This window comes from Diabrotica virgifera, chromosome 1, assembly GCF_917563875.1.
Source record: "Diabrotica virgifera virgifera chromosome 1, PGI_DIABVI_V3a".
Taxonomy (NCBI): Eukaryota; Metazoa; Arthropoda; class Insecta; order Coleoptera; family Chrysomelidae; genus Diabrotica; species Diabrotica virgifera.
In genome coordinates, this window is record NC_065443.1 from 2,895,697 (window position 1) to 2,911,829 (window position 16,133).

The following is a 16,133-nucleotide window of genomic DNA, read 5'->3' on the forward strand; positions in this document are numbered from 1 at the left end:
TCCTTGTGGATATCGTCATTACGGATGTACCAGGGTGCGTTAACTATGCCCCTTAATACTTTGTTTTGAAAAGTTTGTATTATTTTCAAGTTTGTCTTTTTTGTACATCCCCACAGTTGGATACCATACGTCCATACTGGTTTTATAACTTGTTTGTAGATTAGCATCTTGTTATACGTTGACAACCCTGAGTATCTTCCCAGTAGCCAGTACAATTTTTTATATTTAATATTTAATTCTTCCTTCTTTTTCTTTACATGGGCTTTCCAGCGAAGCTTCGTGTCTAGGGTTAAGCCCAGGTATTTGGCTGTGTTGGCATACGGAATGTCTTGTCCATTAATTTTTATTGGTGCGTACAGAATTTTTTTATTAGTGAAATCAACATGTACTGATTTGCTTTCATTCAATGTAATCTTCCACGTCTTAGTCCATTTTTGGAATTTGCTTATCGCATTTTGTAGTTTATTGGCTGTTTCTACGTTATCTTTACCTACTGCTAATATGGCGGTGTCGTCGGCAAAGGTAGCTAAACAGTAGTTATCGAATTCTGGTAGATCACATGTATAAAGGAGATATAGGACCGGGCCCAATACGCTACCCTGGGGGACTCCGGCTTTTATTTCTTTAAGTTCAGAATAAGCATCATCTTGCTTGATTCTGACCATTTAATAACCTCAAGACCCTATCAAATGGATTATTTCAGGCATAATAATTGGTAGCATGAAAGTTTATATGAAAATGTTCAAAAGATCTTAGTCTATGCTGTGGAATATTGAAGCTTATTTTACTTAAAAGTTCCGGACATTAAATTAAATTATTTAATAACTAGTTTTTGATGCACACAAGAATCAAAAAATCAAAGGTAACATGTCTAAAAAAAGTTTATTCGAAAAGTTATATGATAAAAACCTAATTTAATCTCAAAACTTCTTGAATTTGAACAATTTCCTAGCGAGAAACCAGAGCACACCTATAGGTGTGTTCAGCAACCAACAACATATTTTGATATTAATCGGTTGTAGTTAGTGATGTGAGTTGTAAAATTACATAACTTACGTTACATAAATTACACGTAACTTACGGTAATATTACATGATACCCGTAACTTAATGTAATTTATGTAATTTTTGGAATTTACGTAATTTATGAAATTTAACGTAACTTATGATAAATTTACATAAATTACCGTAATTTATGTAATTACTGGTAAAATTACATATATTATGGCAACTTATGCGCGCGCAATTGTCGTAAGTGCGGTGCGCCGGTGCCGGCGCGCGCGAACCAGTGGGTGCTATTACGCTCGTCGCTCGTTAGTCGTTCCTTAGTCTGAGTCAGGCAGGTTATGTTTACATTTCTGTTATTGTATGTGTAATGTGTATGTATAAGTTAGTTTTCGACTGTTCTTTCTCTATTCATTCACGCAGCGTTGGTTACTTTACATTTATTTATAAGGAAGCACAGAAACTATAAGGTAAGAAATATATTATTTCTACAAACAGCAAAACACGTGCCGGTGATGTCCATAGCAACCTTAGATTGGGAAACACAGGGGCGGGCCTATCGCATATCGACTGTACGTTAAATCTAACGCGCGTCATTTTATATGTGGCTACAGTACTTAATTCTGAATTCGGTTTACCAAGTTTTATTCGATTTTTTAGATTAGTTTACTGTACAATAACTATAAGAATGATAGGAGCAACGGGGGTACTTGTGCATGTAGCATGTGTAATTGAATTACACTGACATAACTTACTAAATAAAAAATTTTGATAACGTTGAGGGCAAAATAATGTAGTTGTCCGATCCAGTATTCTGCTTATTCGAATTTCATTAAATTGTTACACAGATTCAATTTTAATCTTTCTTCTATTTAAGGATGCCTAACAATTTTTTATGCCCTCGTGCCCATCAAATACTTTGAAAAATAATGTTTTTTCCCTTCTTAATGTTTAAGTCTACCTGAATATTTTTTTTAGGTCATAAAACATGGTGAAACGTAAGACAGATATCTGGCTTTATTTTGAAGTGTTACCTGCGGGTTCTTCTAATCAAAAGACCATAAATGTGAGGTGTAAATTTTGCAAGAGTGTACATGCAAAAAATGCTACAAGAATGAAATCTCATCTTCAACAATGCACTTATGTGCCGCATATGATAAAACTTAAATTCAATATTTTAACTCCAAAGTCAAAGGGGAATCACTCTAAATTTCCATTTGAAACATCCATGAAAAAGATCACATCGGCAAAATTGGATAACGATAACACTGATGCTGCTTGTACATCATCAACGGTTTCCACAGCATCAACATCTGCTTCTGATAACATTCATGTGGAAACACCTGTTTGCACAAAAATCAACAGAATACAATCATTTTGTGATCGAATGACACACGAACAAAATAACGAATTGAATATTTTGCTTGCTAGAGCTATTTACACCAGTTCAGCACCACATTCAATTACCGAGAATGAAGATTGGAAATTGTTTTTTAAAAAAATTAGACCTTCATACACCTTACCATCGAGATATATGTTATCAAATCGTCTCCTGACCGAAGAGTACGAGCGAGTTGAAGTTCAAGTTAATGATAAAATTAAGCAAGCTGACAATTTATCATTGCAATGCGATGGTTGGTCCAACTTGCGAAATGAAAGTGTAATTAATTTCATTGTTACAACACCCGAACCGTTATTTGTCAAATCAGTACTAACAAAAGCAGAGAAGCATACCGCAGAATATATAACAAAATTAATGGTTGAAGTTCTGGAGGAGTATGGACCTAAAAAATTTTTCGCTATTGTGACTGATAACGCAAAGAATATGAGGAAGGCTGTGAGACAATGTGAAGAGATGTATCCCCATCTTGTATCATACGGCTGTTTAGCGCACACATTACATTTATTGTGCAGCGATATTTTGAAATTATCTTCAATAGAGACACATTTGTCACATATTATACATATCGTTAAAACTATTAACCAGTGTCAAGTACTGAGAGCTCAATTCACAGAAATAAGAAATGAGATGAAGTGTGGAGTGTCTCTTAGCCTACCTGTAAAAACAAGATGGGGTTCACATGTAAAATGTCTTCAAGATCTGACTAAATGCAAGTCCGTCCTACAACGTCTAGCAATATCTCCAGATAAAACAATTCAAGATAGAATACGCAGCGCAAAAGCAAATTTACTTGATGAAGGATTCTGGATAAATTCTAGCGCTCTTGTTGAATTGCTTAAGCCAATTACTGAAGCAATAACACGTCTTGAAGGAGATTCTTCGTCAATTCATTTGGTTTGTGAAACTTTCGCGAAAATCGGTAGTAACATATCTACTCATTTAGAATGCGTGAAACTAACGGATTGCGAAAAAACAGAAGCGATGGATAAATTTATATCAAGGAAGGAATACGCCCTTCAACCGATCCATTTTGCCGCAGACTTACTAAACCCTCGGTCTGTTGGTGCAAATTTATCATCAGCCGAAAGGATTGAAGCGATGAAATACATTACTACTATGTCAACCACGACCACGATAGAGATTGGTGATGAAGGAGTGTCAAAGATTACTGAGGATTTAGGAAACTATTTAGCTAAAACAGACTTTTTTGGCGAAACATTTTTATGGAACATACTCGATAATGTCTCTTTGGTTACATGGTGGAAAGGATTTTGTGGACATTCATGCCTCTCCAAAGTTGCAGTCAGGATATTGACAATGCCGTGCACTTCTGCGGCAACAGAGAGAAGCTTTAGCTCCCAGAGCAGCATTCATACGAAGAGAAGAAATCGCCTAACAACTCAAAGGGCAGCAAATTTAAATTATATACAATATAATTCAAAATTGCTGAAACGTTCACGACAACATCACATACAAAGTCAATATCCTATAGAAGAGACTGTACAGAACAACGTTTCGATAGAAGGTAGAAACTTACAGAAGGAGATAGAAGTAATTGAAAACCATATTTCCGAAGAGGAAGAATTAGACGAGGTAATTTTAAATTTAGGCATTTTTTAGATATGTGATATGTGCATGTGATATATGCAGTTTGCTTCTTTTCCGATTTTCCAATGCATTCCACCGTTTTCGAATAAAAAATTATAAATCTTATGTTTTCAGACAATATCATCATGGCATTCAAATACAACAGGAAATGGAAATTCCGACGATGATTTTAATTTTGCTGACTTTGCAATGACCGATGATGAAATTGATCAAAGAATGGAAACTAGGGAACAGAGACCAGCACGCATTTTGAGACAAAGCAAAGTGAACATTTTAGAAAACGTCTTAATGAAATCGGTAAATTAGTGTAAACACATACATATTTATTGTTTATATTCCAAAATTATCAATTTCAGGGTAAAGGCACAGAACAACCCCAAAAAAAAACGGAAGTCGAGAAGGATACTTCAGATGCCGAAAACAAGGTAGTTAGATCTGTATATATTATATTATAAACCCATTATTTTTACTCTCTATGTTTACACTTTCCTATTTAATTTCAGGATGCAGTTCTGGATTTGCCGGAGATAAAAAAAATTACACAAGGCTCATTGGAAGAGCAAACAATTGAAACTTCGACGTTTTATAACAAGAAGGTCTCCAGTTGTCTGCGAAAAAGGAAGTTGTGATTTATAAAAGCCGCTTAAAACAAAACTAAAGAACCTATGTTTTCATTTCTTTATTATTTGTATGTATTTCTTATCCACTTTTCTTTATTTCATAAGTATGTAGTTACTTTGTGTTTATTATATTCAATATGAATGCAAACAATTGATTTTTTAATACAATGAACATAAATTACATAAGTTACATAAATTACATCTGGTTTGTAATTTTTGGGTAATTTTACACGTGTAACTTACAATTTCTGAAATTACACGTAATTTCACATCGCTAGTTGTAGTCCGTTCTTTAACGGTAAAATATTGCAAAACCTCTAAATTTTAAAGAACCGCTTGGATGGACATGAAATTTGGCATACACATAGCTAACAAGTCAAAGAGTAAAAGTGATATTGTGCCGATATGTGCTTTTGCCCTGGGGTGGTTTTCACCCCCTCTTGGGGGTGAAAAAATATTCATCCAAAGTAAGTCAGGAAATGGATAAACTGACTAATTTTAAGTAACTTTTATTCTATAGAGTTTTTTCACTAAGTCAATACTTTTCGAGTTATTTGCCAGTGAATATGTTCATTTTTTCTACGCTTTTCGCAAATAACTCAAAAAGTAAGTATTTTGTCGCAAAATATTCTTAGCAAAAATATTGTCTGTAAAAAATTTAAAAAAATGGTGTATATATCACGTCTCTATACCTAGAAGAAGCAGAGTTATAGCTAATGAAAAATAGGTTCATATTCTTCAAATTCCAAATGGAATAATTTAACGTGAGATATCCAAAAATGAAGCACATTTCGGGGAAAACTCATTACAACTTATTTAAAGCGTTTAATAAGTTACTTCACTTTTGTTTTGTAAAAAAAATTTCTAGCATCAAAAGTAAACAAGTTACGCTCAAAATAAAGTTAGTAATAATATGTTTTATTTGCAGAATGATATGTAACAATACATTATAATACTTACATATTCAATTTAATAATACATTTCTGCAAAAAAGAGATGACAAACAGCTAGGCTGATACAATGAAGTGTCATCCCTTTATTACTATAAACAAAAACAAATGATATATGACATTTAAAAAAATACAAAGAAAAAGAATTGCTATTTACTTTCTTGTAAAATACTTTTATACTTAGTCTTAAACGTACTTATTGGTAGATATTTTAGATGTTGGGGTACTTGGTTATATATTTTAAAAATCATATATGTGAATGATCCTTGAAATTTAGTAGTTCGGTGAGCAGGTGGTGATATTTGGCCTCTGAAACGAGTATGTATGTTGTGCACATCACTGCGAAACGTAATTTTATTGTATAAATATGGTGGAGACTTATATAATATTATTCTATGATACAATGTGGTCAAATGTAACTCTTTTCTACTCTTCATATTTAACCATTTAGCTTCAATCAGTTTATGGCTAATTCTTTCGAATTTTCTGATACCGTAGATGTACCGGAGATGAGTTTTGAGCCCTTTGAATACGTGTTGTTTCTATATTGTCAAGGCACGGACCATATACTGTATCACAATAATTAAAGTGACTGAGAACCATTGTATCACACAATAAAATTTTTGTCTTTTGATCTAAAATGTGACGATGCGGAAAAAGCATTTTTAGATTGGTATAAGCCCGTTTAATGCACTTTATGTGCTTATGTGTTTAATGCACATTAACAGATAATACATCAACACCATCAATTGAGACTGATAGTTGCTCTGAAATGACGTCTTTGTTTTTTCCGAACACTAACATTTGAGTTTTAGTGGGATTTATGATTAACTGATGTCTTTTTGAAAAGTTTACGAGCTTTGACAATTCTGTATTAATGCTTTCATTTGTGATAATACTATCGAACTCGGTTATACTAATTTTTATCTGAGTATCATCTGCATAAATGTAAGCTTTATAATTTTCTAAAACAGTAGATACGTTACTTGCATATAGACAAAATAAAACCGGTCCCAAAACTGAACCTTGGGGCACACCACAAAATATATTTTTTTATTAGATATTCCCGAACTTGTTTCCACAAACTGAGATCTGTTAGTAAGATAATGTTTAATAAATTTAATAGCATTTGGAGAGAACCCTACATAATGCAAAATATTGAATAATAACTGATGATTTATTGTGTCAAAAGCTTTTGTATAATCCACAAGTATTAGTATACTAGAATTTCCCTTATCTATGTCACGAAGTATGTCATCGGTAACTTCCAATAGCGCTGTTGCACAGCTGTAGCCCCGCCGAAAGCCTGACTGACTAGTTGGTAAAATATCATATTGACTTGTATGTTGTTCAATTTGATTTTTTATTATTTTTTCTAAAACTTTCGACAACACAGATAAAAATGGAAATAGGTCTGAGTTCACTCATACTAGTTATGTTGGATTTCTTAGGCAAAGGAAAAACTTTTGATATTTTCCATTCATCGGGAAAAACTGATAATTCAATACAGGTATTAACAATATTAGTTATGAATGGTAAAATGTATGGGCAACATAGCAAAAGCATGTCAATTTGTAATTCGTCGACTCCCGCTGCTTCAGTTTTAATTTCTAGTAAATATTTATACACAGTATTTGTATTAACTGTGATGAAATTCAATAATTCATTAAAATTTGTCTTTAAATTATTATTATAGAAAAGTAATAAGTTCCGATCTGGCTCAGTCATATTACCAGTTACTAAAAGAAAATGATTATTTATATTATTAGGATTATCTAAATTTTGCGGTATTTCTCTATTTGCCGGTTTCGAACGAATATCCAACTTTCTGATTTGTTGCCACATTTGTTTACTATTTCTACCATAAGTATTCAAACAAAAATTAAAATACCCCCTTTTTTCGTTTCTTATTGCAACAGTAGTGAAATTTTTCAAATCTTTGTAATACTGGTAATGAGCTAGACGTTTTGTTGTTCGGTATTTAGAAAGAGCTTTATCTCTCAGCTTTATCAACAGTTTCATGTTATCTGTAAGCCATGGAGGATTTATTTTTTTGTTTTTTCTTTTTCTAATAGGAGCTAATGTATCAAAAATATTTACCATTAACTGATTAAAAAGTGAAACTTTATCATTAATATTTTCTAACCGAAATATTTCTTCGAAAGGAGACGAATATAAAAAATCTTCCAATAAATTTTTATCTATGTTAGTTAAATTTCTTGTATATATAACATTTTCTTTATTACTGATATCAAAATTTAATGCACAAAATACTAACTGATCAGAAGTAATAAATAGTTCTTTATTACCATGAATGTAAGAATTGTTTTGATTTGAAATTAAAATGACATCAATAAGTGATTCACCAGTAGCTGTGATTCGAGTAGGTTCATTAATTATTTGTTGCAGATTAAATATTTCTGTAATGTTAATAAACTTTGTTACGTTATTGCAGGACGGCCCCTTTAACATGTCAATATTTATGTCCCCTCCACAAATTATTTCATCAAACTGTGTGAAAATTTCAGCTAAATTTTCTTCAAAGTCGCTTAAAAAATCATTTATATTTTTATCCGGGGGTCTATATTATATATTTCCAAATGCGTATTTTGTAATATGTAATTTGAAACTAATCCACAATTATTGTTCAACAGAATCTGTATTAGTAAAATCACAAAGAATATTATAATTAAGTGAAGATCGAATGTATATTGCAGTTCCTCCCCCTCTTGTAATTCGGTCATTTCTTATAAGGTTGAATCCGTCAATGTGCACAAAATGATCAGTAATATTCTGATTAAACCAAGTTTCCCCAATACCTATTACATCATATTCCTCTCTTAAAACATAAGATTTAAATTCGTTAAATTTATTACATAATGAATTAGCGTTAAAGAAAGCAAAAGAAAATTTTTTCATAAAAGTACCTGATAGCTAAAATAACAACACAAAAAAAACTGTATGAAATCTATTAAATATAACAAATAAAATGAGCACAAATGAGCAAGTCAGTTTTTGTTTTGGTAAAAACATCGAGAAAATCACCGCCTAATTAATATCTTAAATGAACTTAATCGTTACGACTTCACAAGTTTCTTGACTCGTGTATGTATTGTCTATATGATCTGTAAGTTTCATCGGTTCAAAGTCCTTATTATTGAAAGAGCTGTAGTTAAAAGGGGTTGAACGGGTCACTGATCACGAATGTATGCAAATTTAGAAACACCAAATCTTAATCAATTTTTGTCCAACAGAACAACAAAAAAATACATGATATTCAGAAAAGCAATGCTGACTTTTTTTGTTTTTCGAAATTTTTGGTATCTCTAACAATTTTTAAGTTATTTTGAAAAAAAGCATATTTTGCAAAATTAAAATTTTTAAAAATTTTACTTTGAAACAAATTTTTAAAAAAAATAAGCACTTTGAATCGATGAAACTTACAGATCATATAAACACAACATAATAGGTCTGGATCCCGCGTATGAAAAAAAAAGAAACTTTGTTAATAGCTTAAGGGTGTCTAGTCGGATAAACTTTGATATATGGGAACACTGGAACAGGGGCATTTTAATTGTAGAACAGGTCACAAATTTGGAACGGTCACACCACGAAAACGGCACATTTATTTCGTCCGACAGAACAGACTTAAACTCTCCGAACAGAGATTTAACTCTCATGCAAAAATCAGACTGCTATTAATCATCTGTCATAATTCCTGTCATTTGACATATTCTACATGTTCCACTCATTAAAACGCCCATTTGGTGATAAATAACAGTCTGATATTTGAATGAGAGTTTAATCTCTGTTCGAAGAGTTTAAGTCTGTTCTGTCGGACAAAATAAATGTGCCGTTTTCGTGGTGTGACCGTTCCAAATTTTTAACCTGTTCCACAATTAAAACTGCCCCTTTTCCAGTGTTCCCATATATCAAAGTTTATCCGACTAGACACCCTTAAGCTATTAACAAATTTTCAGCTTGCCATTAATCAACTTTTTTTTCATACGCGGGATCCAGACCTATAAGTAAAATAATTTGTGGAGCGGTAACGATTAATTTCATTTAAGTTGCTAATTAGGGGGTGGTCGTCCCGATTTTTTTTGCCAAAACAAAAGGGACCAATTTTATTTTGAGCGTAAATTTCTTAAATTTAATGTTATAAACTTTTTGTAAAAATAGAAATAAAGCTTTTTTAAACACTTTAAAAAAGTTAAAATGGGTTTTTCCCAAAAAGTACTTAATTTTTTGGATATTTCTCGTCGAAATATTCTATTTGAAATTTGGTGAATATGAATCTATTTTTCATTTGCTATAACTCCGGTTCTACGAGATCCAGAGACCTAACGCGGACACCATTTTTTTTACTTTTTTGCAGGTTATATTTTTGCTAAGAACGTTTTTTCGACACGTGTACGCGTTAGGTCTAACGCGTACACCATTTTTTTAAATTTTTTATAGGCTATATATTTTTAAGAACGTTTTTTTCGACAAAATACTTACTTTTTGAGTTATTTGCGAAAAACCGTCTAAAAATGTGTTTTTTTTTTGTTGAAAAATGAACATATTCACTCGCAAATATGTCGAAAAGTGTTGACTTGGCGAAAAAGCTTTATAGAACAAAAGTTACTTAAAATTAATCAGTTTACCCATTTCCGGACTTACTTTGGACATATATTTTTTCACCCCCAGAGCAAAAGCACACATCGGCACAATATCACTTTTTTTCTTTGACATGTAAGCTATACGTATGCCAAATTTCATGTCAATCCAAGCGGTTCTTTAAAATTTAGAGCAAAAACCGTGAAAGAAATATTGTGCCACAATTTTTTTTTATAAACAGAACCCATACACATCACCCCTATAGGTGTGTTCAGCATCCTAGCGGGAAGCCAAAGCACACTAAAAATTCATCACTTGGGAAAAGATCCCTGCCGAAACCGCTGTAGTGACATAAATTGTAATAAATTTTTTGGAAGGGTTGAAAACAAAAGTTTTCAACGTTTTAATGTTAGTTGCTGTTAATTTAAAACCACATGAACAAATTTAAATAGTTTCTATAAATTTTACAATTTCAGGTAGAAGATCATAATAAACTCATGGAAGCTCCTTTATACACTTCATTTAGGGCATTTTTGATGAGCAAAGTAAAACCTAAAATTGAGGTTAATATTGGAGTAAGTGGAGAGAGAATAGAGATTGACCCTGTGCCACAGAAAGGCTCAAAGTTATTACCTTTCAAAGCTAAAGCTATTAGTCACTCAATCGATAGTATCGCTAGCTGTGAAATAACTGACGACAAAGCTAGCAAAACTGGTTTTAGAATTATATATAGGTCCAGTATGGTTAATGGCCCAATAGTGGAAGGAACTGTTTCTGAAGGTAAGTCTTAAATTAACCATAATTATTTTTTATTTATTACTATATTTATATTCAGTAAAAAGTGGAAAATACCAGCTACAGGTGTAGATCGTATAATAACATAAAAGACGCAGATATACTTCTGACACGCAGAGTTGGAGAGAATATTACAAATAGAAATGAATCAGGGGCGTCATTTAAAATTATTATAATTATAATATTGAAATTTGCAAAAATGTACATAAATTTACCCCTTCCAATATATGTGAACCACCAACAGCTTGAATACGTAAACCAATACAAATATCTCGGTTGCTGGTTCAACAACCAAAATTTGATTATAAACAAGAAGTAAGAGCGAGAGGTAGCTTGACAAGGGTTTATCAAAATGAAGATGTCAGTCTTAGATGTCGTTTTCTGCTTGCTATGTCTGGTCAATACTTTTGTATGGAACGGAGGCCTGGACACTCAACATAACACTGATGAACAAGTTAGAAGCCTTTGAACTCTGGCTTTATAGAAGAATCTTGAAAATACCTTGGACAACCCACACCACCAACGAAAATGTCCTGAGGAGAATAGAGAAAGCTGCTAAAGATAATCAAAGTTAGAAAAGTAGCTATATACCTAGGACACATAATGAGTAACGAAAAGTACCGCCTCGCGTAACTGATCATCCAGGGTAAGATTGAAGGAAAACGTGGTCCCGGTAGGCGCCAGATTTCATGGCTTAGAAATATCAGAGACTGAATCGGCCTTGATTCAACGTCTTTGTTTAGAGCCGCATTGGACAGACAGATTTGCCAGTGTAGTCGCTAACCTCCACTAAAGGAGAAAGCACCACAAGAAAAAGAAGTACATAAATTTTATTACTGTGTATCTTCTTCTTTAGGTACTGTCTCCTTAAGGAGGTTGGTAAAGGTTGGTAAACATAGCTATCTTCACTTTTGAGATTGCACCTCTGAACAATTCGATGGATCTGCAATTATACCACTTTCTCAGATTGTTGAGCCAGGAGATGCGTCTTCTTCCAGTTCCAATACTTCATTTTCCTGCATTATGGTTTATAGTAACACATTTTATCCCATCTCATAACGTGGCCGAGATATTGTAACTTTCTTATCTTATCGTATTCATATTTATTACTATGATTTATTGAGTCAGATATATTTTTTACGTGTTAAAACTTATTTTTTGCGCGTACATAGTAAATATTAATTTGTTTACCTTCTTGTTAACGTATCCTATCAAATCCTCTTGACGTTAGCGAGTAACATCGCAAAACTGTCTCTGTTTCGAGCTATTCAAAACAGTTGCTTTGCTTTCTTTATTGACCTGTCAACTCTCTGATATTCTTCAACCAAGAGGCCTGTTTTCTACCAATTCCTATGCTTCCTTCGATTTTACCTTCATAATAAGTTAAAGGATATTATAATATTTTTACTACAAAAGCGATATTACGTAGGTCAAAATTTTTAACGTAAGAGAACTGTCAAAACATTAGAATGTGACTTTTCATTATTGCCATGTTTATAATAAACTTTTCATTATTGCCATGTTTATAATAAACATGGCAATAATGAAAAGTCACATTCTAATGTTTTGACAGTTCTCTTACGTCAAAAATTTTGACCTACGTAATATCGCTTTTGTAGTAAAAATACTATATATCGGTCTCCCCTTACTATGTGTCCAAAATAGGCCATATTTCTACATTTGATATTATTATCAAGCAGCTTGCGAGCAACATTTGCTCTATTAATAACTGCTACATTTGTCAGCATTACCATACACCTGTGAAGCCACATTTTAAATGCCTCCAAAATACACTCACCGGCACAAAATTCCGCCACCCAAAATTTTTGATTAAGTTTGACAATCTATAACTTTATTATTTGTACTCCGATTTTCAAGATTCTTGCATCAGTTTGTAGGTACATGTATTGATGTCGTTTTTTATTATTCCGGTAACGAAGAATGTTTGAAAAATCCACAAAGAAAAAGTGTTCCTGTAGTTGACTGTATACTATGTAATACAAAAAACAGTAAAATGCTGTATAAAAGGTATATTTAAAATCCCTCAAAAGGGCCACATCAAAATCACATAACTAGTTTTCCATTGGTTTACCAGTCATCATCAGTGCTTACGTGCCTTGGTGGTTATCATGTACATTGCACGTAAGCACTGCCAGTTGAAAACTAGTTATGTGATTTTGATGTGGTCCTTTTGAGGGATTTTAAATATACCTTTTATACAGCATTTTACTGTTCCTTTTTTTAATGTTTGCTTAAATAGCATTATACGGGGTGAATGAAAGCGTTGTTTTTTCTCCTAACTTTAAAAAATTCTATGGAAAAAATGGAGGGCTGATTTTGTTTCATAGTCCTCTCATACTATCCCGGAGACATCGCTAAGATTTTGTTTTTGGAATTATCTAAATACATCTCTTTTTTTGTAAGAGCTGTAAATAAAAACACTGCTTTGAAGGTTGTTTAATTAAAAATATCAAACGCACTAAAATTAACAAAACAAAACAAAATTAACAACAAAACAATTAAATAGCGGGTATGTCCACCTCATGCAGCAACGACTGCTCGCAATCTGTTTGCATCGAATAAATATGTGTTATCCTTGTCTGGGGAATAGCCCGATATTCCTCTACCAGGGCCATAACTGTACCAAATTTTCTAGAGGCCTAGGATGAAGGCGAATGGCTTTTTTAATTCATCTCATAAATATTCAATAGGATTGAGATCTGGGCTGCATGCGCACCATTCTAATCTTACCAATCCAACCTCTCTTTTACTAGTCAATCAGTGCTTTTATTTACCAAAAAATGGTACAGCTCTTACAAGAAAAGAGATATTCGGATAATTCCAAAAAATAGTGATGCCTCAGGGATAATATGACAGGACTATGAAACAAAATCAGCTATTCCATTTTCCACAGAATGTTTTAAAGTTGGGAGAAAATACAACGCTTCCATTCAACCCCGTATGATGCCATACAAGCAAAATTGTTGTGTTACCGGAATAATACCAAACGATATCAATACATGTACCTACAAACTGGTGCAAGAATCTTAAAAATCGGAGTACAAATAATAAAGTTATAAATTGTCAAACTTCATCAAAAATTTTGGTTGGCGGAATTTTGTGCCGGTGAGTGTATGTTTTGGAGCCTCAAAGCGTTTTCGTTTAGTTTGATTAATTCATCATCATCATCATTCTCTTTGCCTTATCCCTATGAGGGGCCGGCTTACCTAATTGCATTTCTCCACACAATTCTACCTTGGATCAAATCAATATTAATCCCCTTTACCAGCATGTCCTGCCTGATCGTCTCTCCCCAGGTCTTCTTTGGTCTCCCTCTCCTACTCTTTCCAGAAATCTGCACTTCAGCAATTCTTCGTATTGGGTGATTAACGTCTCGACGTTGAACATGACCAAACCATCTCAACCTATGCTCTCTCATTTTGGCATCAAGTGGTGCCACACGTATACTTCCCCTAATATACTCATTTCTAATTCTATCCTTTTTTGTCACTCCACTCCTAAGCATTCTCATTTCCGCCACATGCATTCGTTGTTCCTCTTTCTTTTTTACTGTCACAACATTCAGTTCCGTACATCATAGCCGGTCTTATGGCTGTTTTATAGAATTTTCATTGAAATTTTTCTGTCACACAACACACCACTCGCTTCCTTCCACTTCTTCCATCCAGCCCTAATTCTACTGCATGCATTTCCATCTATTCTCCATTACTCTGTAAAATCGATCCTAGGTACTTAAAACTATTGATTTTTACAATCAGTTCACCATCCAAAGATACCATTTTATTTGTAGTAACTCCATCTTTAAATGAATATTCCAAATACTCTGTTTTTGTCCTACTAAGTGTTAAACCTATTTCCTCCAAAGCTTGTCTCCAAATTTTTTCCAGAGGAAAAAATAAATGCACTCACATACGCGGAATATAAATTTTTTACTTCTTTTAGCAACAAAAACTAAAAATAACGCAATTTTTCGAGAAAAAATTGTTGAGCGACCTCTAAAAATTGTTTTAAGGCCTAAAATTTCAGGATCTTATTTTTTTATCTCAAGAAAGTGAGAAAATGATTGAGCAAAAGAAAAAAAAATATCGACTTATTTATTTTGAACCACTGTTATATTCCATTGATCTGTAGAAATGTACTGACTTTTTGTTTCAGCCACAAACTACTCTCCTTCCCAGAGCACGTCCTACAAGCATTACGACTTCGAAAGTAACCACAACATTGCTGTAGATTTGGTCCAAAAAATTAAACTTATTTTGGAACTAAAATCATCACCAACAAGGATAGAATACTTAGCGACCAAACAGAGGAAAAATCAAAAAAAGAAATCTTTTCATATTGTTAAGTGATGGTTACTCTACTTATGTTTGTATAATAAACAAAAATAAAGCTTTATCTTTATTTTATATAATATTCAGGAAGTTTGAATATCGACTGCAGTGACAATGTCAATCATAATTATATCCTTCTGTGGTGAGGTCCATTATGTACCGAATAGTATTGTAATGATTTAATATTTAATTTATTAGAGTCTTTAACACTTATTTTATTTAGTTTTTATTTATCTTATTTTAATTTATTTATAGTTAACACTATTTACTCCCCCTCCCCCTCCTAAGTGCCTTGTCTATTGAGGTTGGCAATCAATATGGCAAATTTCTCTCTGTTCTGGGCTTGATGAATTAAATCATTCCCTGTTGTGTGGGTTCAATCTCTGATATTTCAGAGCCAGGATTTTTTCTTTCTTCCTATACCCCTTTTACCCTCGATTTTGCTTTCTAATATTACCTGGAGCTGCTCAATTTCCTTATGGCGCATTATGTGTCCTAGATATGACGTCTTTCTAATTTTGATTGTATTGACCAGATGAGGACGTGTGTTCATTATTTCCAGTACTTCTTCATTTGTTGTTCTGCTGGTCCAGCTTATTCTTAGCATTCGGCGGTACATCCACATTTCGAATGAATTCAGTTTGCTGACGTCATACTGTTTTAATGACCAGGTCTCACGGCCATATAGTAATAGAGACCACACATAACACTTTAGTGTTCTCAATCTTATTGTGACTGATAGTTTGGAGTTACAGAGCATTTTACTCATGTTCATGAAACCAGACCTTGCTTTTTCAACG

At 33.0% G+C, this 16,133-nt stretch overlaps 1 protein-coding gene across 2 annotated transcripts in view; it reads left to right on the plus strand.

The window, feature by feature from the left end:
- Positions 1-15,546, plus strand: part of LOC114328023 (stress-activated map kinase-interacting protein 1) — a 162,351-nt gene extending 146,805 nt beyond the window's left edge. For both annotated transcript variants that reach the window (XM_050655695.1, XM_050655311.1), the window contains exons 4-5: positions 10,663-10,966; positions 15,158-15,546. In XM_050655695.1, coding sequence (XP_050511652.1) covers positions 10,663-10,966; positions 15,158-15,351 — 498 coding nt within the window. In that variant the 3' untranslated portion in view covers positions 15,352-15,546. The remainder of the gene's footprint in view (positions 1-10,662; positions 10,967-15,157) is intronic.
- Positions 15,547-16,133: the final 587 nt, after the last annotated feature.